This window comes from Ammodytes marinus, assembly GCF_949987685.1.
Source record: "Ammodytes marinus genome assembly, chromosome: 5".
NCBI classification, from domain to species: Eukaryota; Metazoa; Chordata; class Actinopteri; order Uranoscopiformes; family Ammodytidae; genus Ammodytes; species Ammodytes marinus.
This window is the reverse complement of record NC_137234.1, coordinates 30,970,130-30,996,741: the sequence shown is the minus strand read 5'-3', so window position 1 is coordinate 30,996,741 and position 26,612 is coordinate 30,970,130. Positions and strand designations below refer to the sequence as shown.

General features: G+C 43.6%; 1 protein-coding gene across 1 annotated transcript; it reads left to right on the top strand.

Moving 5' to 3' along the window:
• The first annotated feature begins 3,985 nt into the window (after positions 1 to 3,985).
• Positions 3,986 to 21,724, top strand: mmp15a (matrix metallopeptidase 15a). Its single transcript, XM_080028111.1, has 10 exons — positions 3,986 to 4,785; positions 8,518 to 8,666; positions 9,717 to 9,839; positions 10,218 to 10,540; positions 11,096 to 11,257; positions 14,110 to 14,540; positions 15,502 to 15,640; positions 17,397 to 17,547; positions 17,671 to 17,786; positions 18,848 to 21,724. The coding sequence occupies exons 1-10, from the start codon at positions 4,672 to 4,674 to the stop codon at positions 19,303 to 19,305; spliced, it is 2,166 nt and encodes a 721-aa protein (XP_079884237.1). The 5' UTR covers positions 3,986 to 4,671; the 3' UTR covers positions 19,306 to 21,724.
• The last annotated feature ends 4,888 nt before the right edge of the window (positions 21,725 to 26,612 follow it).

Genomic DNA, 26,612 nt, shown 5'->3' with positions numbered 1-26,612 from the left:
TGTATCCTGTCCAAAGACCAAAGAAGCTGCAGATGTGCACACGGTTATTATGATGACCAATGTGACAAGAGTAGGCCCATATTTCATTTGTCTTGTTTGTTTTGAACTGTTCTTGAAATCCCCCCTGCTTGAAAACTAGCCAATCAATGTGATAGGGGCAATTGAGTCTCAGCCACCATGACAAACTGAAGCTTTCCAAGAATAATAGGCTATATTCAAATGCACAAGATTGATGTCCAGTGTTTTTTTTTTTGTCTTCACCCAGTGAGGGTCATGTTCCAGGAGCATTGGATCCTACATTTCCCTAATGCAACCTATAGCATCGTTTAGTTTGTCATTCCCTGCTTAGTAATAGCCCACATCTTTCAAAGTGTTTGCCCTTGAGGTGTATAACCCAAGGTGTCTGTTACACTGTACACATAATGTCACCAGGGTTGTTTTATTTTCAAAGGAAAATGCACAACTGTTTTCACTGGCCAAGTAGCCTAGTAGGCCTACTCTACTCCATGTGAGTAGAATGACCTTAATGTAGGCTATAGTAGGCCTACTTTTACACATAGTTCAAATGCCTGCAAGTTATGAAAATGAGTCTTGTCCATATGACATATAGGCCTACACATTTGTCAAAATAGTCAAATTCATGTAGATGTCTTCAGGGCTACAATAAATCATACTTAGACCAGAATGCAAGTTGATGACATGTAAGCTATTTCTCTTAAGCTCAGGTAGTCATAAACCAGACTGAAGAAACTGATGAGGTTTTGTATGTGTTAACTTCAATTATCGGTAGATGTGTCTTTAGTATTCACTTACAACACGTACTCGTCATAGGTCTACTTGTACTGCATTTTTACAGATGCACGCATCAAAGTCATGTGCGGCAGGGACTACATGTCAGTCCAAGCCATGGAGGATTTCTTCCGGTATCACAATGTGCCGCTGGAGGCCCTACACCTGACCAACACATCTTGCCGTGCCCAGAGGGAGATGATCGATGGCGTGTCGTACTACATGTCCAGGATAACTAAAGAGCAATACGTTACCTGTGTAGGAAAGCCACCCGAGGTACAACTACCTACTTTGAGTGCAAAGCTCGACCCTGGCACTGTTCAGCATAGTAAATGACACATATATGAACCCTTACACCTGTCAGAGCGCAGACTACTTTTCTTTTTTCTTTCCCCCTTCCCACAGAAAAACTTGACTCATATCTCATATTCCATGAGTCTAATGTCAGACCCTCAGGTTATCGGAAACATCATCAGAGAACCAGTCATTAAGTTGAACATCAAATGTCTCTATCCGTACAACAGAAGAGTGAGCCTGGCTTTCCCCATCGTCCCCCTCTCCAGGTACGGAACGACATATGCCGTTAAAGGCACAGTGTGTACAGGGTATTACCGTATTGGCGTTTTTCAAAGCAGACTTAGTACAACATAGACTATAATGTTCATAAGTATGTTTTAATCAGTGTATTATTGCTTTGAAAAAGTTTTTGCTGCTATTATTAGCACCCAGAATTAAGTGTTTTATATACATAGGAGCCTCCACGGAGGCCGCCGCCATGTTGCACTGTCATATTTCTACAGTGACACAGCAAGGACCAACTTAATGGCCTTACATGTTTTATATATTGTGGGTGACTGGGTGTCCACCCTGAAATGCACCTGTTGGAAGATGAAGAAGTACTAAAGAATAAATGACTTGATACATCTTCACCTCAAGACAGTCGTGGGTGACATCATCTTTAGTAAGTAGCTTCAGTAAATTCTCCGGACAGGCGGGGTAGAGAAGGAGAGTTGAAATCTCTGATTTTCACCTCTAGATACCACCAAATACACTTTCCCCGCATTAACCCTTTAGTACCATAACAAGCAAAGGTACTTGTTTCAATTGTTTTTTTTAAATGTTTGATAATCTTTTTATAGATGTTTGAATGGAAATACTCTGTTCATTTCTTTGTTATGCACACGTGTTGCAACTCGATCTTTCCGTTTTCTCTTCTTTCCTGTTCACGGACAGTGAGTCGGTGGTGCATATTGAAGAACTGGATGCCACGATCCATATGATGCTGTACACAGACCAGTACTACACTAAGGCCTACACTAGCGCCCCCACTATTGAACTCAGAAACAAGGTATGTAGATGTTCTTCAACCAATTACATTTTGGTTGATGCATTTGAATCTAAATCCTTTTCTTTCTTTAGGTGTATGTGGAGGTGGCAATTACAGAGCCTGAAGATTTCTTCCTGCTGCGGGTCAATAAGTGTTGGGCCACACAGTCTCCCCAGCCTGACAGTCCAGAGGGAATGGTTCACACTCTGCTTCTGCACGGGTCAGAGAAAGCTCTCCATATGGATGGCTCATCTAAGTTTTTATCCCTTTTGTAATTGTATTTACTCTGATCTCCTCTCACCTGATTGCTCCTCCTCATTTCCATCTCTTTATCCAGGTGTGTGGACGACCAAACTGTTTCCTTTGTCAACGTGAGCCAGGGACAGTCTGGACACAACGGGGAAAGCGCCACCGTTCGCTACAGCTTCGACATGTTTCGCTTCACGGTCGTACCTCACGACCTCTACCTGCACTGCACCGTACAGCTGTGTGAGCCGGACATTCCCCGGTCCTGCAAGCCTGTGAGCCTGTCATGTTACTGTCATACTCAAGTCTTTTTTATGCTTTTATTGATAGTGTGGAGACAGAATTGAAATGGGGCAGAGTGGGGAGTGACATGCAGAGAACGACCGTGGGCTGGAATCGAACGCGGGTCCGCTGCTGGCCGAGGCCCATGGGGGGGACGCTCTACCAACTGAGCTAAGGGCGCCCCCATACTCAAGTCTTTTGACAAAGTGTCTTCAATTCTTTTTCCTGACCAGGGACCCCTTGGTCGATAAAGAACAGGGACCCCCAAATAACAAAAGGAAGAAACAAAGTGTTGCATGTTCAGTCTGGCCATACACTAACAAACTTTTTTTTTTTTTTAACATTTATGTTATAACATACGCCTGTTTGACGTTAGGCCTCAGACTGGTTTATGTATTGTCAGGGTCTGTGTCACTTACTGGACCGCTTGTCATTTGCATCTTCTGTCCGTTGCTCTGTTGACAGAACTGCAATTCGATGCGTAAGAGAGAAGCAGTGAGAGAAGAACCCTCCCACGGCCTCCTCTCCTATGGGCCCATCAGGATCGAGATGCCAGACACTCGTCAATCCAGTGAGCTGCCCTCTCTTGATCTCTGTTGCCATACTCCTGCCTCTGTGTGATCAGGGACCTTCATAAAGTGACATTTTCTCCACTGTTTGATTGGGACACCACTATTGATCTCTTTGGTGTTTTTGTTTCAGGCATTCTGACGACGGTGGTGCTGCCTGTAGCAGGCGTGTGGACTGTGGCCATCTTCCTTGTCATCCTTATCTCTGTGGCCAAAGCGGGCAGCAGGAGGCTGGTACGAACAGGGGAGCACTGACTGTTGGCAGCTTGAATAAAAACTTCAAAAAGCATCCATATAAAATTGTATTCCTGTCCTTACATGTGATGCCCAAAACAAGTGATGTGTCGGTGTGCAAAGTTATAAATTGTGCAAAAAGTGACAAACCAAAGTTGAACATATGAGGAAATGGCGACCTGACCTTTACCCTTAAAATTCAAACTTCATATTTCTTCAAATGAGTTCTTGGATGTTGATGGATTAATGGTTTTAGAGGCTGAAGTTGGATTGCATATCTAAAGAGCTTTTTCCATACCATTTTATTTAGCGAAAAATGCATTAAACTTATTGGGCTCAAAGCATTCCGAAAACTCAAGTATTATTTTTTTGATGGGGTACTACAGTGCGAGAAATAAACTGAGGATATTTTTGCTTGTAGTTCCCTCTAGAAACAGCAGGGGGCGCGCTTCCCCTGGCCATGTGATGTGGGTCTGGGTCTGGCTGGGATAGGGGGAGAGGAGTGCCTCGTCGTCTCCATCTGAAAACATTAGAAATCTTTATCAGACCCCAGCTGTTTGTCGATAATCACACATATTTGTACAAGGCGTTTCCGGTCAAGCCGAAGAGGTCAACAGTAGGCTACAGGTGAAATGTGATAGCCTTTCACTTGAGTTCTGATCGTTTTATTTTGTAGCGTCCAATGTTTTGTATCAAGTAAAGAAACTGCGCAACTTCAGGGACACTCTCCTCGCGCGATCCACTGGGCCCGGACGCTTGTGTTTGCAGACACTGGAGGAGGGGGACTTGTTGCAGCTGCTGATCAGCCATTGTAGACGTCGGGAAAGGGGGCAAGGTCTAGTTCGTTTGCCCGCTGGCTATACAGTGTTAGCTGAGTGCATGAAAGACTGCTGTGTGCGAACACTTGGATGAGCCATGAGGCTGCTGGACCAGCTCACATCGGACTGCTTGCCACCGGGAATGGATTAGTAGTCTTGATTTATATTTGTTCCCCCCTGAGAGGTTTCTAAAACGCACCTTTATTTGTATAATATAGTCTACTTTGGAGTGATTCGTTCGAGGTTTTCTGCTTTGTCAACTCCAAAAAAATGAGCAGATAGATCTCTTGTTAGGGAGCGTTGGGTTTACATGTTGGCTAAGAAGAGGAGAAGAAGCGTATAAACCCCGCAGCACTTTGTCCCGCACTCCCCAGCTGGGGACCACAGTCACAGCACCGTGGGGAAGATGGCATCCAGACAGCCCTGGTCTCCGCTCATCATCGCAGTGTCCTCCTTGGTGTCCCTGATCCTGTGCAGCACGGGGCCAGGAGTCCCGGAGGAGGAAGCTTTCAGTGCTGAGGTACACACAGTTATAATGAATGTCTGTGTGGGTCAACCACATTCTTGATATTGGTTAATAGGTTTAAGAATGTACCGTTGTTGTCATAACATTGCTACAGGACAATGTCTGTGGAAATCCAGGGAAGCAAATGTATTGTAGAATTATCTCATTCATCATGAGACTACTAAGTTTAAATCTTCACTTTAGTTTTAGCTGAAACATCAAAGTTTTGGGTGGGCTGTTGTTGTTGCACTGCAGGGATCATCACTTGACCCTTTGACCCTTTTTCACATAACAACACTGCAGCATGTGTTGCACACATGGAAGATCTATCTATCTATCTATCTATCTATCTATCTATCTATCTATCTATCTATCTATCTACAGTGCCTTGCAAAAGTATTCATACCCCTTCATATTTTCGACATTTAGCCACGTTATAACCACACACGTACATTTATTTTATTGGGATTTCATGTGATAGACCAACACACAGTGGTGCATCATTGTGAAGTGGAATGAAAATGGAACATGGTTTTACATTTTTTTTAGAAATAAAAAACTGAAAAGTGTGGCGTGCATAAGTATTCAGCCCCCTGAGTCAATACGTTGTAGAACCACCTATCGCTGCAATAACAGCTGCAAGTCTATTGGGGTATGTCTCCGCCAGCTTTACCCATCTACAGACTGACATTTTTGCCCATTCTTCTTTGCAAAATAGCTCAAGCTTCAGATTCAGCATCAGATTGGATGGAGAGCATCTGTCAACAGCAATTTTCAAGTCTTTCCAGATATTCTCAATTGTATTGAGGTCTGGACTTTGACTGGGCCATTCTAACACATGACTATGCTTTGATTTGAACCATTCCATAGTAGATATGGCTGTATGTTTAGGGTATTTAACCTTCTGGAAGGTGAACCTACACCCAGTCTCAAGTCTTTTGCAGACTCTAACAGGTTTTTCTGTCCTGTATTTGGCTCGATCCTTCTTCCCATCAACTCTAAGCAGCTTCCCTGTACCTGCTGAAGAACAGGACCCCAACAGCATGATGCTGCCACCACCATGTTTCACGGTGGGGATGGTGTGTTCAGGGTGATGTGCAGTGTTAGTTTTCTGCTACACATTGCACTTTGCGTTAAGGCCAAAAACTTGGTCTCACCTGACCAGAGCACCTTCCTCCAACACTTGCCACAAGCCATGCGGGGGACACAGCATATTCAGATGAGACCAAACTTGACGTTTTTGGCCTGAATGCAAAATGCAATGTGTGGCAGAAAACTAACACTTCACCCAACACACCATCCCTACCTTGAAACATGATGGTGGCAGCATCATGCTACGGGGAAGCTTTTCTTCAGCAGGGAAGAGGGAAGCTGTTTAGAGTTGATGGGAAGATGGATGGAGCCAAATACAGGGCAGAAAACCTGTTAGAGTCTGCAAAAGACTTGAGACTGGGGCAGAGGTTCACCTTCCAGAGGGACAACTAGCCTAACAATACAGCCAGATCTACTATGGAATGGTTTTAGATCAACGCATAGTCATGTGTTAGAATGGTCCAGTCAAAGTCCAGACCTCAATACAATTGAGAATCTCTGGAAAGACTTGAAAATTGCTGTTCACAGACACTCTCCATCCAATCTGATGCTAAATCTGAAGCTCAAACTATTTTTTAAAGAAGAATGGGCAAAAATGTCAGTCTGTAGATGGGCAAAGCTGGTAGAGACATACCCCAAATAGATTTGCAGTTGTAATTTTTTTTTTAAATTAGTTTTATTTGATTAGGACAGTGCATATTAATCAACATGTCAGCAAAGCATCAATGTAAATATGCCGGAGTTAGCATAAATGCTAATTCGCATCCGTAGTCCTAAGGCAAGTCATAATACAATACATCAATATACAACTACATGAAACAATTTTACACAGTTAATTCACAACTAGCTAAAATACAGTTTTACACTGACACCCAATCAGTATAGGCGGTTAGAAAAGAAAGTTAAAAAAAAACAAAGTTATGCGTGAGAACAGGTCTGGCTTGCTACTAACCACTCTTTGAGAGTCTTTTTAAAGGTGGTGAAGGTGGTACAGTCTCTGACTGAATTGCAGCGATAGGTGGTTCTACAAAGCGCTCAGGGGGCTGAATAATTTTGCACGCCACACTTTTCAGTTTTTTATTTATAAAAAAAATGTAAAACCATGTTCCATTTTCATTCCACTTCACAATGATGCACCACTGTGTGTTGGTGTATCACATAAAATCACAATAAAATAAATGTACGTGTGTGGTTATAACGTGGCTAAATGTCGAAAATATGAAGGGGTATGAATACTTTTGCAAGGCATTGTATCTATCTATCTATCTATCTATCTATCCATCTATCCATCTATCCATCTATCCATCTATCCATCTATCCATCTATCCATCTATCTATCTATCTATCTATCTATCTATCTATCTATCTATCTATCTATCTATCTATCTATCTATCTATCTATCTATCTATCTATCTATCTATAGGGACTTAAGTTGTGTCAGTCAATACATTTTTAAGAGTGACTTCTACAAAGCATTCACAACTGAATATACGAACGTAGACAACGAGCAATCTACAATTTAAAAAAAAATCAAACAGCTACAGTATACAGTTGTGTGATCATGGCTAAATGATAGTTTACAGCGATATGAATACTTGATCTTCACCCTCATGAAACTTCAGAAGGAATCCACTAAGTTGACCTCCATATGAAGACTTTTCTCATGTTGTCAAACTGCTGTTTTTCCAGGTGAAGAGTGAACTTTGGAGCTCGACATGTCTGCATGCCTTTTTGAACACGTATCGGTCCTAAACCGTTGTTAAAACCTGCCCGTGAGTATTTTGTACATGTGTGTATAAACCGGTTAATGAATGCTTTATAAGACACTCAGTGTTTGTTCACGTGGATACATTAACATGTGATTAGATACTATGTTGTCTATCATTCACTGACTTATTTATACAGCAGCATGTTTATACTATACACTACTATGCTTAGTATGCTACAGGCACTTAGGTGAACAAGCGTCACTCTTACGTTTACATAGGTTGAGACTTGTCATGCTATGCAGAAATGAGCTCTTTCTCTGAGTCTGTGTGCACGCATGATGAGTCTGCCCCCCTGGCCCTTTATACGCATGAAAGGTATGAGTCCCATGATGCATCTGTGTGAGAGGAGGAGAGGGCCCTGTGTGTGCTGTTGTTGTTTTTAAGCTGGGCTACGTGGCTCTACACGCTCAACTTCACCGTCAGTGCCAAACAACAAACAAAGGAAAGGGGAAAATGTAACGTGTGTGTGTGTGTGTGTGGCTACACCGTGAGCCAGATCCTTCGTTTACCATCGTTTCAAGTACACAACAAGCTGAGCTGTCTTTATCTTCTTTACTACAGTAAGAGATGTACAATCTTATTACTGTCTTCTTCGCATTGTTTACTGTTTCCAGTTCTTCCTCCCCTTCTCCTCATCTCGGCCGGTCAGTGAAGAGAAGGAATGAGAGAGAGAGAGAGATAGAAAGAGAGAAAGAAAGAGAGCAGGAATGTCGTAGCGTTAATAGAAGCCATCTGGTTTCTATCTCTTACTTTTTCTTTTTCTCTGTTAACTCCTCAGATGCTCTCTCCAGTCGTTAGATGGTGACTTGTTCACTGATATAACATGACGAGAGCAGACACACACAGGTTTTAAGCACGTTTTCTTTTCTTCTCCTCCTCCTGCAGTCATGGCTTCGCAAGTTTGGCTACCTGTCCCAGGCCAGCCGGCAGATGTCCACCATGCAGTCGGCTCAGATTCTGTCCAAGGCCATCGGAGACATGCAGCGTTTCTACGGCCTGGAGGTGACCGGCGAGATGGACCCCGCCACTGTCACGTAAGCTCTACCATCCCTTTTTGTAGCGGTGGTTTTATTTTGTAGGATGTGTTGTGTCACAGGCGTGCAAGCATTACTGAACACCGGTGTTAAAAAAAAAAAAAAAAAAAAAACGACCGCAACATAACACAAGCATCCTGAAGCAATTTGTTTCTGGCTGTTCCCCATCACACAATCATATATCCTCAATGAACGCGCTCGTATATTAGCAGTGGCTGCTGAAACAGTGCCAGCTCTTAATAGCTTTTTATGGCGATATGGTTTGAATTAGTTTAATTTTCATCAAGTCTTGACTAATGAGGGTGGGTCAGGCTATTATAGTTAATTATTTTATTTATTTATTTTAAATGATGTCTTATCCTCAAGCCTCAACCTTACATGGGACCTTGATTCACTGCATTAGGCCTTTGTTCTCAGTGTGTTCTGTTTGTAAGGGTTATGGAAACATAACCGAGGTCTTAAAAGGAACAGTTTGGGAAATGCACCTTCTTGCCAGGGCTTAAGAGTTTAGTAGAAGAGTTTGATACCACTCTCACATGTTTGTTCGCTAACATAAAGCTTATCAAATAGACCGGAAACAGTGGATAACAATTACCCTGGCTCTGTGTCAAGGTTGAAAGAACAAAACAAACGGACTACACCTCATTCATTTACACCTAATATCTGGTTTGCTTAAAGTTTTTAAAACAGAAACACAGATCTTCTCTCTAAGTGTATTTCCCAAACTGTCTAAATAGTCATTTATTGTGACTAATGTCATTTTTTCTTTGTGATTCAATCCTCTTCACAGTTTCAGGTGTTTGAAATCAGTGTTGGAAAATGGGTTAAATGAAGTGTGAAATACTGCATGCTACACTGTTTGAATCCTGACTGAGAAAAAAATATTTATGAGGAGCCACAAAAGCTACAGCAAACATTATAAAGGTCACAACCTGTACAGCTGCATTTTGTAATGAGGAAATCCTGCAGCTCCTTTTTTATACTTTGCAATGTGGTGTGTGTGTGTGTGTGTGTGTGTGTGTGTGTGTGTGTGCGTGTGCGCGCGCCTAGGGCCATGCGTCGACCCCGCTGTGGCCTACCAGACAGGAAAGCGTCGGAGATGGACGAAGGCTCAAGGAAGAAACGCTACGCTCTCACAGGACAACAATGGGACAAAGACCACATCACCTACAGGTCAGTAACACTGACATGTAAAAAGAAAATAAGATGACTAATAAAGGTGGAGTCAGCGATTCTGGAGAACGCTTGTTGACAAAATCGCTTTTTGTAAAAATCAGTGAATATCTCCTCAAGATCTGCTTCCTGTCCGTATTGTGTGTGCGTGCTGCGATCCGGTGTTAATACACAGCCTAGGCTTTGGAAACTAGTATGTAACCAAATGAACTAGTATGTAACCAAATGAACCAGTATGTAACCAAATGGTGTGTAAACAAAGGGGGCCCAGCGCCCAGTGGATCGTGAGAAGATATTCACTGATTTGGACACTGACTCTACCTTTAAGCAGAACAAATCAACTCATATGTGCCTCCCCCCCCCTCCTTCTGTCCCCAGTATAATGAACCAGCAGATCCCCTCCACGCTGGGTGAGGATCTGGTGCGTGAAGCCATCAGCAAGGCCTTTGACGTGTGGAGCCGGGTCACGCCGCTCACCTTCAAGGAGTTACCCGCCGAAGCCAGCATCAGCTTCAACAGCAGCAAGGCAGAGCTCGCTGACATCCTGTTGTTGTTTGCCTCCGGGTTCCACGGCGATATGTCACTGTTTGATGGGGAGGGGGGGTCGCTGGCCCACGCCTACTACCCCGGACCAGGAATAGGTGGGGATACGCACTTTGATGCTGACGAGCCCTGGACCCTGGACAACCAAAACCCACAAGGTTAGTGGTTAATCAATTAGTCCTCTCCTTGAGAGGGAAATTAGCTGATGCACATCAATAACTTATCATTTGATTTAGTCATTAGCTTACTGTCATGCCATACTTGAAAACAACCTAACCAGCTGATTAGCTTTGCAGAATCGTGTATTAGCTTCATTTCATTATAGTGTTTTTTTAAGCTTGGGGCCCGGGCCAGCGGCACATGGGTTATGTTGAACCCTGCCAAAGATCACACAGACACAAAGCAAATTGTACATGGCACTACCGTGAATGCACCTTTCATATCTGTGCTATTTAATCTAATAAGTATCAAGAGCTGTGGGTGTGTGATCGCACACAGTGAGTTCAAGGCCTACGTTTTCAGTTTTCAGTTGGGTGATTGATTTTGAGAAGTAGTAGTCCATTATCTACTTTAAAATAACAACTCCATTACCTACTTAAAAATGACAACTTATGGCATTATTTTTGTTGTAGTGAAGTTCCTTTTGTAGCACGTTATGTTAAACACAATGCTATGATGTAAACCTAAATCCCTATGGTGTTTCTGTCTGGCAGGCGTAGACCTCTTCCTGGTGGCGGTCCATGAGCTGGGTCATGCTCTGGGTCTGGAGCACTCAGATAACCCCAGTGCCATAATGGCTCCATTCTACCAGTGGATTCACACACACAACTTCACCCTGCATGAGGACGACATCAAGGGAATACAGTACGTGTACGGTAAGCGAAGCACACACACACACTGCACCGACACACCTGTTCTTGTCTGTTTGGCTACGGCTAACGGTTTGGCTACGGCTAACGGTTAGGCTACGGCTAACTATCCCTAACCCTGAAGATGGTGTAGTGATGATGTCTGTATTTTCCACACAGATGATATGAAGCTCATGTCAATCACTCAGCTTTGTCTTCAATGATTAAGAATGTATCCCCAACCTAAGCCACAGTGTGATGTTGAAGTGTGCAGAATGTCTACTGTGTTTTGCGGTTATAACACACTCTCGTGTCACATCTGGAGCCTTGTCAAAGGAAGATGGAAAGCCTTGTGAAGGAGCTTTGTGCACTTTGGGCAACGCTCATTGCTGTTGTGAAACACGCGTCGCCATTGAGACCTAGCTCCAAACAGATTATCATGAATGCCGTTAGGATGTTCTCATGCTTTCCCCGTGTGAATGGATGGCATTGTTAATAGACAGATGACATCTGTGAGTGTGTGTGTGTGTGTGTGTGTGTGTGTGTGTGTGTGTGTGTGTGTGTGTGTGTGTGTGTGTGTGTGTGTGTGTGTGTGTGTGTGTGTGTGTGTGTGTGTGTGTGTGTGTGTGTTGGTTAAAGATAGAGCTCATGTGTATAGTAAAGTGAAATGTATATATATTTATATGGTAGTGTGCTTCTGCTGGGACCCTGTCATAAGAGCAGTAATTACAGGCTCAAACATTCATTCATCTTGGTGGTTATAAAACTGCAGACATAGATTCAAAGTGCAAAAGAAAGAAAGGCTGTCCCACACGGTTCCTATTTCTCATCCCTGGTGTCACAGATCAACAGATACAAAATCTGCTTCAGATTTGGAGAATGTCTTTGGTTTTAGTTTGCAGAGTAAACCCAATAGCTAAGCTATCTGTCCATACCCAAATGAGCCTGGCCAATTAATACACCTAATATCAGAACCAAGTTGAGTGTTGGCCAACTAGATGTGAAAAATCTTTAGGGGGTTCTATGCTGCAAATACTGTAATGTAAATGTGTTTAGTCTGAAATGATACTGTACTTTACTTTATTGAACAGATCTAATTATCTAATGATTGTGCAAAAAAAAAGATTGGAAAAGAAAGCAGAGTTTAAATAATTCTTACTGTGTATGTTATATTATATGCATCAAAAACTTAAAAACAATACATTTAAATAGGATACAAAGATTAAACCAAAATGATTTTATAAAGATAAAGATTGAACCAAAATGTATTAGTTTACTTTAAAGTCAAGTAAAGATCAATGTTTTTAGGCCTATATTAACGATGGACCAAATGACACTGTGTAATTATGTGACGTGTGAGCACTTATTGTCAACTCTGCAGTGCCCCATGCCCCCGTTCTTTCCCATTTCTCATATTCCTTCCTCAAACATTTTTTTTTTGCAGCCATGATAGCGGCCACCTGTTTGCAGCTAAAAAGCTCTAAAACCCCATCTGTTCAGCCCCCAAAAACAGACAGACAGACAAAGCTAGCTGGTGGAAATAGAGGAGCAGTTAGCAGCTTGAGAGACAGATATTTCCCTCGAGAGACAATGGAGACCAAAGCAGAGCTTTAAAGAGAGGGGTCATTGGACATGAACGATAAGACTGCTTTTTCAGCCACAAACTGCCTGCCAATGTACAGGGGCTTTATGTTTGCAAGGTGGTCCCCTTAATAAACACAGTCCTACTCTGGGCAGCTGGACTGCAGCTGTGATGGAAATAACAAACTAATGGGTCTTTCGTCAGTGTGTGAGCTTTTCAAGGCTGTAAAATACAGTATACTGTAAGAGTCCAGTATGTGTGACATAACGTCATGGTGCCTGTAATACTGGAAAGACGACTTGGTTACCATCAATGTTTATATCGCAGGTTCAAGTGCTGCAGATGCTGAATCTCAGAGTCACTGGCCAACATCAGCCTTCATATATTCCTAGCAATATTTTTGTCTCAGTGTGAATCAATCTTCCATCATCTGTCAGTACTTATTACTTAACTGGCTGTATATATCTGTGTGTTTTCTCCACCTAGCAACCAGCGGGGCTGATTTTTTTTTTCCTAAAGAGCAGCAGCGCAGCCAGAGTCAATCAGGAGAGCGTATAGCTGCTGCACAGAATGGAAAATTACATTACCTTTGTGTGAGGGAGAGATGGAGAGGATATTGTTAGGCCAAGGGAGGAGGGTATACAATAACTGATGTCTAATGCCACACACACAGGCTGGAGGAATACATTTAAAGGTAGAGTCAGCGATTCTGGAGAATGCTTGTTGTCAAAATCACTCTTTGTCCAATTCAGTGAATAATATATCTCCTCATGATCCGCTACCTGTCTGGACTGTGTGTGCGCTGAACAATCTTGAAAAAAGTGTTAGTACACAGACTAGGCTCTGTAAACGGTCATGTTGCTAGCTACGCTGGGCCCTCTTTGTTTACATACTCTTTGTTTAAATCCAGTTTAAAGAAGCCTGGGCTGTGCATTAACACTGGACTTTTTTTTCAGCACACACACAGTACAGACAAGAAGCGGATTGTGAGGAGATGTACACTGATTTTGGTGATTTTGTCAACAAGCAAAAATCACTATTTCCACCTTTAATTGCAGATGGAATTAGTTTTTTGGAACTTTAGATCTGACTGTTGGTGGCGTTTTCTTTCACAGCACTAATGAAATAATTTTTTTCTTAACCAACAGTGACGTTTTCTTTTCTTGGTTGTATTGTGTCAGGTTGTTTTGTCCTTTTTTATGTTGTGTTTGTGTTTGTACCACTGCTGTGCTGTTAATCAAATTTCCCCCTGCGGCAAAACAAAGTACTGAACCGGACTGATCATTTTTTCTCCCAGGACGTCCTCTGGCCTCTGACGCTCCACCCACCTCTCCCCCTGACCAGGAACCCAAAGACGAGCCCCCCTCCTCCCCTTCTTCTCCACCGGAACATGATCCCCCCTCTGCGTCTCCCACCGACCCTCAGCCCGGAGCCCCCGACCCCACAGACGACAGCGGCCCACAGGGCCCTCCAGCCAGGCCTGACCCCCGGCCCACCCTGGCCTCACCCCCGGTTCAACCCACCCTGGCCCCCACACAGCCGCAGCCTGATCCAGAGCCTGTCACACCACGCATCAGAGAGGAACCCCTTCCTCCTCCCCCTCCTCCTCCTCCCAGGCCCCCCACACCTCCACGAACCCCCAAGCTCCCAGGTGACCAGCCCCCTGATATCTGCGACGGAGACTTTGACACGGTGACCATGCTGAGGGGGGAGATGTTTGTATTCAAGGTGAGACACAGTGTGCAGCTCAGGAGCGGATTGGACCACTGTAACCTCTAAAGGCATTGGCAATGTTGTTTTTACAGCCCCCTGACCTTATTTTAATTTGCTCCGTTTTCTTACTGGTATATACTGTAGATAATATCATAGCAATCGCTGAATGCAATGCAGTTATAGTTATAGTTAACACAACCCCCCCACACTTTTGCTACAACAGAACCCCATCCCTCCAACAGTAACACGGCACTATTCAACAAACACTAGTTTTTCAGGAATCACAAGTGAAATGCGATTAAATAAAAGTATAAAAGAAATGACACCTACACAAATAGTCTCCAAATTAGTAATATGGAGTTAATTTGAACTTTTTAACAAAAATTATTATGTTTTCGACAGGACCTAAACATATTTGAGGGGTTAGCTGGTGCTTGCTTGCATTGGTCAATGGTCACATATGGGATCGACACTAGGTCTGAAATTCGCCAGCTTCACTTAAGATCGGTTAAGGTCCCTTCCGATTGTGGGTCAGAATCGCCCAAACAGCATGCTGTTTTCAACACTAAAATCTCTGCCGGATGTAGGAGACATCCGGGTATTTTTAAGCATACTTAATCTGACCACAAGAATTGGGACATCCTAAATCTTTTTTCTAACATACTAAATTGCAGAACGTATGGGTATTGGAACGTTGTCTCCAAAAACGTCCTCCCAATGCCTTCCAGATTGTGTGAGTTTAATAAGAAGTAAACTCTCCTAAGTGTCCCTTTGGAACATGGATTCTAAATAGATTTCTAAAAGAGTGTTAGGTGGTTGTGATGGACAAAAAGTGTATGATGCTGCTATAAAACTTCAGTGTTGCAGAAATCTGAAAAGAATTTGAGCGGGCCGGGGAATATTAAATTGAAAAGCTCTGTCTATGATTCCCTGACCTAATTTTGATGAAACGTCATTATTTTGTTGGCTTGTCTAGGGTCGCTGGTTCTGGCGCGTGCGGAGGAACCGGGTCTTGGATAACTATCCCATGCCGATATCTGTCTTCTGGATCGGCCTGCCCAGTGACATCGACGCAGCCTACGAGCGCCACGATGGCAAATTTGTCTTCTTCAAAGGTACGTGGAAGTAAATCAAAGCTGTCTTCGCTAACACAGAAAGAGCCCAGCACATCCTGAATAGACTCTGTTTTAGCGCCTCGCCTTGAGGGGCACAACAACTGGCCGCTCAGTTTCCAAAACAATTTTTGAACCAGCCTTTCCCCAGGCAAAGCTGAAGACAACGTGGAGCTGTTTAAGAGCTTGTTCTATGAATAAAGACAATATGGAGGCTGACCCGGGCTTTGATTTGAATTGGTCAGATTGAAAGCAAACCGTGCAAACTCAGCATGCTTTTTTTCCCCCCACACCGGGATTTATGAGGATATGGTAATAATTCAACACGGCTATAACTCTGTGTATCTGGCCGGCACACTCGCACACAAATATTTAAAACAGTTGAAGCCAAAAAAAGAAAGAAAGTAAAAGGTCCTCAAGCTAAACTTTTTACTGTTCGAACTTTCTAACAATATATGGCTACAGATATAGACTATACCGTTGTGATTGTCTGTGCATGTGTGTAAAGCTGCATCACAGATTGTGTGTGTGTGTCTGTGTGTGTGTCGTTGAGTTTATTGGGGGAGGCCTGCGTTGAGTTGGCGAGTGAAACCGGCCCAGTTATGACTGGGCTTCAGCTGAGCGCCAGAATGCCTCATGAGAGAGGTGGAGGATTGCATCAGCCTTCTCTGCAGTGCACTGGCTCCAGATGTCAACAGCTGCAGAGCTTTCATTTTTACTGTCAGGCTGTGTGGTGATTTGTCATGCATTTTCAGGATTTTCTGAGCTTTGGATCACATATTTACTTTGATTACCATCCACATAGGATTCCTAAATGTTGATGTCAATGGTTTTTCCTCTTAGGTCCCAACACAAGGCTGCACAAGTTGTGTGATAGTTCAGAATATGAATCCAAACCTGCAGAAATGTTGGCCATATAAATCCAAAATTCTTTAACTACTGCAGTATTAAACACTTATTTGCAGAAGTTCTTATGCACAAGATCAGCTAATACAGTTTGGCCCCTGGTAGCAACACAGCCGTGGCAGTGGAGGTGGAAAGTGGCTGAAGTGTGCCCAAAGGTTAGGGTTGGAGAAGAAATGGGCACCCACGTTAGGAAATATCGGAAAATAAGTGTCATGCCAGCCCTTCCTACCTCGCCTGTCCTTTCTATTTCTTTCTCCTGGAGCGAGTAATACCCGATGACATACTGTACGCCCATGTGTTCTGGCAATCACTTTTTTATTTGTCTCCGTTACCCTTTCCCTCGTTTTGTTTTTCTCTTCCAACTGTTTTTATTGGTGGGAAGCATGAATAAACATAGCGCTTGATTTACAGGTCACCGTCTTTCACATTTTTCCATCCTACGCACTCCTAAAAATAACAGAAAAACAAAAACAAAACAAAAAGCTGATTCTTTTTTAGCAAAGGGCCAACTACATGCTGATACAATCTTGTAGAAAAACACCAGCGATCAGTCAGGAGGAAGAACAGTTAAACTATGAAAATAAGAGAAAAAAGGGATGCCACTTCTTTAGAAATCGCTCGCTAGATCCTCTGAGTGCAAATGTTATCTTTTTCTAATTGCAAAAATGACATCAGTCAGGCTGAGAATGTGTGTGGGTGGGACAGGGGGGGTGATAGGCAATTTCCAAGATAAGAATATTCTTTTTCTTTTCCCCCTCTCTTTGCCGGGGTGTACCAGGCATTACCTGAAGGAAGTGTGGAGCGCAGGTGTTGCTATCTCTTTAGATGAACACATTTCCCTTTGTCTCTGCAGACGATAGATACTGGGTGTTCCGGGAGGCCGACGTGGTGCCCGGATACCCGCAGCCCTTGCACGACTACGGACAAGGAGTTCCTGCGCACAAGATTGACACGGCAATCTGGTGGGAGCCCAACGGATACACATACTTCTTCTCGGGAGACAGGTAGGGAAGATTGCAGACACGCACAGATATGCATGATGAGATTTGAACACATCTAAATAAATATATTTTTTTCTCTATATCTGCGCTGTATGTGAATGTCCTCGCCTTTGTGTGTGTGTTTAGATACTGGCGCTACAGTGAGGAGACGCGGACTACGGACCGCGACTTCCCCAAGCCAATCAGCCGATGGGGCAGGATCCCTGACTCACCCAAAGGAGCCTTCCTCAGTGACGACGGGGGTAAAACGCTGCCTTTAAACTAAGCTAAATAAAAGCCTACAGTGGGATGGCAAGTTCAGAGAAGCTTGTGTTTGCGTTAGAATCACAACAGACACCCAAAAGCTGCACATACAGTGTTGAAAGTGGCAGAACAGCATGAGTGAGGAGAGTAAGAATGGAAAGGTCAGGGGGGATGAAATGGGGTGTGTAAGAGAAGGAGGGGGGAGAAAAATAACATTTTGAGGCGTGAGCAAGCAGAGAGAAGGAGGGTGAGGGGATGAGAGAGAGAGAGAGAGAGAGAGAGAGAGAAGGGAGGAATGAGAGTTCTGGTTTGAGGGTTGGCCCGTCCTTCCTTTTGGAAATTAGATTTGCGGCAATAGCTGCTCTAAATGTATTCTGTAGCCGTTCGATCTCTTCCCCACCCACACCCTGCTAATGTCCCTGCGAGCTCGGTTTCCACTATATAGAACGTTAACACCCAGGAACCAAGAAGATTGTATGTGTATGCGGTTCATTTTCTTTCTTTTTTTGCGTTAAAGTCTTTGCACATGTCAGCAACACATTTAATCGATTGACTGCTTTCCTGTAGTTTGGAATGAAATCATTCTATGTATAGTCTGGTTTCATACTTATCAGCCCCAGCCCTGCAAAAGGCAATTTGTGCAAAAAGTTGAACTGTTGGGGGAGAGTGGCTAAGGCTAAACAGGTCCCTTAAGAAGCATTCCTCAGTTGTTTGCATAAGAATTGAACTTGGATTTACCTTTTTAAGACGATAGTGCAAGGGAGTTAGTATTTATAAATCAAAGTTGCACAATCATATGGACCAACTGCATGGGCCAATGAATGTCCTACTGACTGCTGTGCTGAGCTTGATGTTTCTTTTTGGGGAGGGAGATGCTATTGATGATTGATTGATGATGATGATGATGATGATGATGATAGAATTATTCAATACCAAGAATTACTTGTAGAGTAAATATGTTTTGTAAACATCTCCCCTTTTCTCTGAAACTGCACAGTGCACCTTTAAACTAAATCTCTCTTTATCTCTCTCTCTCTCTCTCTCTCTCTCTCTCATGCAGCTTACACCTATTTCTACAAAGGCAGCAACTACTGGAGGTTTAACAACCACAAGACGGAAGCGGACAAAGGCTACCCTCGCTCCATTCTGAAGGATTTCATGGGCTGCGCGCGAGCCCCCGAGCCAAAGCCCGACCCGGACACCCCCACAGAGAAGGGCCCCGTCGAGCCGTCAGACCGGGCCAGGGACGGGCACACGGAGCCGGACGCGGGAGCAGGAGAAGACGCAGAGCCAGAGGAGGACCAGACCTCCAAGGATGGGGAGGACAAAGAGGTGAACGTGGTGGTGACGGTGGCCGACAACGACTCCAAAGTCATGACGCTGATCATGGTGATCGTGCCCCTGGTTCTCATCCTGTGCATCCTGGTCCTCATCTACGCCATCCTCAGGACTCTGCAGAACAAAGAGCCGCCGAGGGCCCTGGTGCACTGCAAGCGCTCGCTGCAGGACTGGGTTTGAGGGCCTCAGAGTTAGAAGAGACAGAATGGGTGTTTCGTCATCAGTCCGATACAGTCGTCGGGCGTCCACATGTTCAATTTCTTTTTTAAAGTGGTGCCCGGCTTCGACTCAGTAGTAACATCTGAGAAAAAGCAAGAGGATGAGGCACTCAGTTTCTCTGCCCCCACCCCCCCCCCACCAAACCCCCCCCCCAGTTCGTCCTGAGAACTTTTTCTTTTTATTGTTGGTGTGAAATAATGCAAAAGTGGAATAAGTGGGTCCCTGTGGAGCTATACAGTGTGCGTTTCCCCCTCTGCTGGCCTTAATGTTTTTTTCCTCCTGTGCCTTCAAAATGTCTGAATTTCTTTTTCTTTTATTTCTTTACATTTATCCCATCACAACATAAAGGAAATAATGTGTCAGCCACTAAATGTGTACTGCAGGAGAAACACCACATACTATGAATGTCCATTTCTATTCATTCTAGTTGCACAGAGGAGGGATTTATTATGTAGTATAAATGCAGACAAAGTCGATAATGCACATACATTCTACAGTAGCAAACATACTGTACATGCACACACACACACACACACACACACACACACACACACACACACACACACACACACACACACACACACACACACACACACACTTACAAATAACATGCATTTATATGAGCAAGTCTTCCATTTGTTTGACTGTGGTGCCTCAACCAATCTTGACAACTTTTCTTTGTTTAAAACAGTTAGTTTGCACTTTTGATTCCGATGATTGGTGGGTTTTTTTAATGACGTTGCGTCACTGCCGATATGTTCGTGTACGCAAAAGCAGATCCCTACCATGCCCACTAATACACACAGACACTAGCATCCGACCAGCACAGGAATGTCATGACGGCCGTGTGATTGCCGTCTTCCACTGAGCCCATTATGTCACACACACACACACACACACACACACACACACACACACACACACACACACACACACACACACACACACACACACACACACACACACACACACACACACACACACACACACACACACACACCACACAAGACATGGAGACCACTTTCCCAAACAAAGGCACATAGAGTTTTTTGCACACAGACACACGGGCTCCAGCCTCCCCCTCCCACCACAGCCATGATAACTGTTCAGCCTGCACCACTAAAAAACACAATCCCAGCAGAGAGACGTATTTGATGTACGACCGGTGCCAAGGGTTGAGATGAAATACAGGAGTTGGCAGGGGAATTTATTCACGTTTAACGAGAAGAACTAAAGCTTTTGTCCTTTTTCTACAAATTCCATACGTCACAACTCGACACTCAAAGAGTAAAAACCCCCAGCAGCAGGATCTGTACCTCTCTCTGTATCTCTTCTTCCTTTTTCATTTGTTTTTTCATGCTAAGCTAAATAGAGTCAAAGCTAATGAAGTGTACAAGGGAGAAGAAGCCTGCAGGCTAGAGAGAGGACCGGCTCAGGGTCTGGTTTCCATTAAGCCCACATGCTGTGGGTTTAGTAGTGTCAGGCTCGAGGAGGGAGGGGGGAGTTGGGTAGAAATGCAGAAAAAAGAGGTATTAAAAATGCTAGTGGGGAGTTAGGAGAAAAGGGGGAATGAGAGAGAGAGAGAGAGAGAGAGAGAGAGAGAGCTTGGTGGTGGTGGGGAGGACGGTGGGCTCTGCTCTCAGCGTTTCCTCTCCAGTATTTCTCTGGAAAGGGAGGAGCGAGGTGGGGGGGGGGGGGGGGGGGTAGAAGGGAGGGGCAGCGCTGGCGTTGCACCTCTTGACCTAGATTGGGACCCAGAAGTCCACTCCTCCTTTTCAAGTCTTCCTGTTCTCTGCTCTGCTCGGTGGGATGAGCCAGAGTAGACTTCCTCTCTGACCCCCCCCATTCTCTTCCTGCTATCTTTCTCATCACTTTTTCTCTTTTCCCTTTTCCCACTCCTGCGCTCCCAGATGAATTCATTATCTTCTCCGCTCTTCTGGAAAGTTAGCTCGAGCGTTTACGAGACATCTGTCTCTGTCTCATTGTGTTACGTTGAGCCTCCACACAATCTATCCGTGTGTGTTTGAAGCCACTAGTTTAGTGCTGCAATCGTTAACCTTTACTTTAGGTTTGTAGCCTAAATTGTGCCTATAGTCTCACGCCTTTCATTGTGCCTTCTTTCTGTGACTATTTGGGGAGACTTTTTTTTTCTACCAATAGCATGAGGGAAAGTCTTTTAAAAATGTGTGTTTTTTTCCTTTTTTTACCCTACTTTTTTATTTGTAGTTTTGTACATTTTGTTTCTGTCCAGGTTTTTCTGTAACAACAGCAGTAGATTATTATTACGACCATGTTGATGCATGCAGGGCATGTTCTGTTAAGCCTGTGCACTCCTGTGTAGAGTACGTTAAAGATTTCACAATAAAAATCAACACAAGTATTTTTTTTTGTATTTCTTATTTTTGGCTTTGTGTTCTCGTAGCTATACTCCTGTTAACCTTCTGTGAACATCAAGCTCAAGGAGTGGATTGCTCTTGTGGCCACAAGAGGGAATCGTTGCCTAGAATGAGAAAAACTAAATCTTTATAACAGTTCACCATTTTCAGTATGATAAACACACAATGATGATACACTAAAGACAATTAGGAGGTAAAAATAAAAGGACATGTCTGTGTAAGTGTGCGTATACACAGATGGAGAAATGAAGTACACTTACAATCCCCTATGCAAAGATACAATTTGGAGGTTATTGTACTTGTTAGTGTTTCCGTTGAATGCCTCTCATTACCGTTAACATAATATATTAAAGAAATAAATATTGTTCCTACCTTTACACATTTACCACTGAAGTTACTTTCTGCCCTTGCAGATTGATCATTTATTAAAAAGATATCATTACACTTGATGCATGTCCATACAATACAAAATAGCAGTTGAAGTCATTCAAGCTAGACACCTCAACCAGACAACAACTGGTCGAAGCGTCACCCAGTAATACAAGTTATGAAATATTAAGTCTCAAAGTGACCAATTTTGGACAAAGACAGTTTTTACTTTAAGGCTTCTGTACTTCTTTTATGCAGGACTCGTAATGGAGTATTATTACACTATCCTATTACTGCTATGTAAATAAAGTCCCCTTTACACCAATAAACACAGTTAATGTAAAGTATGAAAGAATGTGTGTGTGTGTGTGTGTGTGTGTGTGTGTGTGTGTGTGTGTGTGTGTGTGTGTGTGTGTGTGTGTGTGTGTGTGTGTGTGTGTGTGTGTGTGTGTGTGTGTGTTTGAAAGCTAATGTCTGCACATGATGTCAATGCAGGAGTGAGAGTGAGTTAGTTACATCAGCTGACTGCATGTCTTCATGTCACAGGTAATCAGGATAAGCTCCCATCACAGGTCATCCGAGACGCATTTAAATCTGCACCCGATTTCTTTTTCATCAATTCTCTCGGGACATTGTTCTTTTCAATCTCTTTTACAACAATTGTATACCCTGAACACACTGAACCAAAACATGTATAGTGTCAGAAGCGATGTTTTCCCCATCATGAGAGACGGTTGTTCAGTTTGCATCCCCTGTTCTTCACTCTCCTTCTCTCCCCAGGGTCTTTGGCTGGACTGCCCCCGTCCCGTGTCTTATCCAGATGTTCAATTAGGATTGAGGCCACTATGTTGCTGCCGTATTCCGGCCCAGGGTCTGTGTCACTAACCTGTTTTTCCCAGCTTATCCCCTGCTGAGCTTATAATGGGATCTGCCCGCTGCCTCCTGAGCACCATAAATTGTTCTGAAGTTCCGCAGCAACAGGCCTCACTGCATGCGTTGACTGTTTTAATAACCTTCTGTGGCTTTCTGATTACCTGCCTGTCTGCACATACAATTTACTATGACTGATGACTCATACTGTACAGGTTGCTTGTTAGGATCCCCATTAACTTGTTCATTAAAGCAAACATCTTTTATATATGTACAGTATATGACACAACAAATATGCCATGTCTTGTTTACCGGTACCTCAGTTAACGGGGGCAGTCATGGGTCCTGGCTAATCACTTGTGGGCATCATGCCATGTTTCCTGTCCTCCTTCTCCTCATCCAATCCTTTTTTCCATATTTAACTCAATTTCTCCCCCTCCACCAGGTCTACTGTTTACTTGCTCTTTAAAAATAAATTCCTTACAAATTCACATTCCTACTAGCCTGGAAATCCAGACCCACATCTAGATCTAGTACATAGGGCTCTGGCCCGCCCATATCAGATAGAACGATTTGATTGGTAGGTACGAATTTTCGGACATAGTTAATGAGCTCCAATGGATCGTGTCCAGACCAACAGGCTGAGCAAATCTATATTTGCCAGCGGCAGGTCTGGATTTCCAGGCTATGTTCCTACAGCATTAAAGGAATAGTTCAGCATTTACAATCAACCTGGGTTTCAAGACAGGGCGACAGAAACTATTCATTTCACTTTTTGAAGGAGATGTGCAAAGGTCCCTCATTGCTAGTTAGCTTAGCTAAAATACTGGTAGTCAATGGGAAGTATTAGCCTGCCTCCGCTGACAGTCAGAAGATAAACTGTACAAAATCACTTAACGCTCCTGAGTGCTTGCTGGGGCTTTTTTATTTACCATGTTATGTTGCGATCTATATTTTTTGGACCTTATGTCATTTTTCAAATACATACTTGGGAGGAAGGAAACTGCTTGCATCTACTCATAATCAGAGAAGTTCTGTTTTGTTGACCTATTGCAAAAAAAAAATGCAAATGTAAATGAGCAAGTCCCAGCAAGCACACAGAACTGTTTAGTGACGTTGAAAAATATTTATTCTGACAGTCTAATACTTTGCATTGTCTACCAGTATTTGAGCTAAGCTAACAAGTGAATATCGTCCTTTGCACATCCTGCTGACTGTTATTGAGTTCAAAAGGTTGACTTCTTATAGCACATTGCGGGCTAGTCTGCAAGTGGTCCTGCGTCACCTGCTGGGGTTAAAACTGTAACGAGGCTGGGATAGGAGATAATAGGGAACAAATCTATGACAAGGTTGCCACCAGTAAACCAGGCATATTGTGCATGGGCTGTCGTACAGTAAAGGGACATGTTTTGAAAAAGAAAAAGCATCTCTTAATTCTCAGTAAAAAGGAAATTGAAAACAAATAGACATCCTTCCTTTTTGAGACGGTGCATAAACGATGTGGCCAAATCTCTACCTGTAGATAGCCTACATGTCTACCATCGCAAGGTATATACCGTCATCCCACCCAGCCCTAGTTACAGGTTTGATGACCTGACGTGTACGTATCTCAGCTGATAATCTCAGTAGCTCACACTCCAGGAGCTGTGTCTTGACCTTCAGGTCGGGCCTGGTAATCCAGTTAGCCCCAGGCTGCCGCTGTAGCCATCTCAGCAGACCTGTGCAGGCCGTGCCGCACTCTGGATCTCTACAACACCGGCATGCAGAACCACCTGTAGGCACGCAGGTAAGGAAAAGACCTCCTAGTTATTTGCTTGACAGAGGTAGGGACATGTGCAAGTTAACATATAGATCATTTGGGTGGTAAAATGAAAACCTGAGTGAGTGTTGTGATGACCCACATCTTGGTAAGGAGATAATAGGTAAGGTTGATGCAGTGTTCACTTGGGCAGATATGTTGATGTTGTTTTGGTTAGATGTTTCTTTATTGCTTCTGGGCTCAAATGCATTGATCCTGGCTAAATGATGAACACAGTCAGTGGACAAAGAAATCTATCCTCAAGATGTCTTCCTCTGATTTCTGCTCTTTTGATGGCTGATTGGGGACATGCGTCAGGAGCTGATCCAGGCCTTAAGCAGCGAGAAAGGCTGTAGATTAGTCGGGGAGGCAGAGCTGCCCCATTTAATCTGATGCTTCAAACTGGACATCAGGCCAGAGAAGAAGCCCCTCTGATCTCTATCGCTTTGGATGAATATGTCAGGAATCTTACGCTTGCATCGCAACTACAAACAGCTTTGTTAAAAATTCCATATATGTGGGTTCTTATGTGAACAGAATTCTTCTTGGACAACCAATCCCTCAAATATATGAGAACTCTGAGAACTGTGAAACCCCTTCATCTGCACTGTGTCGACAGTAGATAATGCGCTGACAGGCATGCACAATTCTACTTTAGATCCAGAGAAAGAATCTGTGGATTGTTGAAGTGAACTAAAAAAATTTAAATTTTGGTTTGTTTGGTTAATTCATTGCATATGGAATAGAGGGAATCACGGGCAGGCAAAAGCGTGGATTTTTGGTCACATCATTAATACAACTGATATCCTTTTTGCTCAGGATATGGACCTGACATGTTGCCCACAGGAAGTCTATGGGGAAGATGTGTTGAACGTATTTAGAAGTTTCTATGCCCAAATAGCATGGTTTCATATCATTCCAACAAGAAATGCAAATAAATACCGTACCTTTAAATTGTACCACTAACTATAGGCCTAGGAGACTTTGACATTTTGAAATCATTGTATCTGTCTCGACAGCTAATATAAGACAGCTGTCCTGGTTGCCCCCCACCAGTCCACAGTGGTCATTTAGGAGGACATCTTGCAGGTTCAGAAGTCCCCCCCCCTCCCCCGTCGTCCCTCCCGTTGTCAGAAGTGGATTATCTCTAAAGGCTGATAAACTGTCACAGGGGATAATGCCTGCATTTGAGGTTAAGCCAGTCAAGTGGGACTCCTGCTGGTCTCTAAATCTCTCTGTTAACCAGTGTCCTCGATCAGTTTACATGACCTCTACTTGCACATTTGTGATTGATTTCCCCCTATGTCTGACCAATTGAACAGTCACCTGTGTGTGGAGGCTGTTGGTAAAGCTGCTTCCAGCTCACTGCTGCTGCTTGTGTGAGGACTACCTCTGCCCCCAATGCCTTTTGACTCCTGTGTGGTGTTTCTGTGAAAGACACGATCCTGATGTTTGTTTATCTGGTCTTGAATTAATTGTTGGATTGAAAGAAAGCCAACTCTACATGACGCAGTGCCAACAAGTTTAGTTATCCTTAGTCATCTTCCGCTGACTAAGGATTTTTCTAGATCATATTCCAGACACAGCATGCCACAGCCACTGTAAACATTTAGAAGTGTGTACCGATCAGACCTCATCAGCTCCAGTTAAGGGCTCTCTGTCTGACAGATGAAATGGTTGCATCAGGAGAGAGTTATCGTGATTGTCATAAACATTATCAACAGCGTATGATGACGGGCTTTTGAAGGGCTGACTGTGTGTTTGTGTGTGTGTGTGTGTGTGTTTGTGTGTGTGTGTGTGTGTGTTTGTGTGTATGTGTGTGTGTGCTCAACAGG

Excerpts from the sequence above, each read along its gene's own strand:
- mmp15a (XM_080028111.1), top strand. The coding sequence starts at position 4,672 with ATGGCATCCAGACAGCCCTGGTCTCCGCTCATCATCGCAGTGTCCTCC. Across the intron at positions 9,840-10,217 it reads AAAGACCACATCACCTACAG|TATAATGAACCAGCAGATCC; the intron begins GTCAGTAACACT and ends TTCTGTCCCCAG. Across the intron at positions 10,541-11,095 it reads GGACAACCAAAACCCACAAG|GCGTAGACCTCTTCCTGGTG; the intron begins GTTAGTGGTTAA and ends TCTGTCTGGCAG.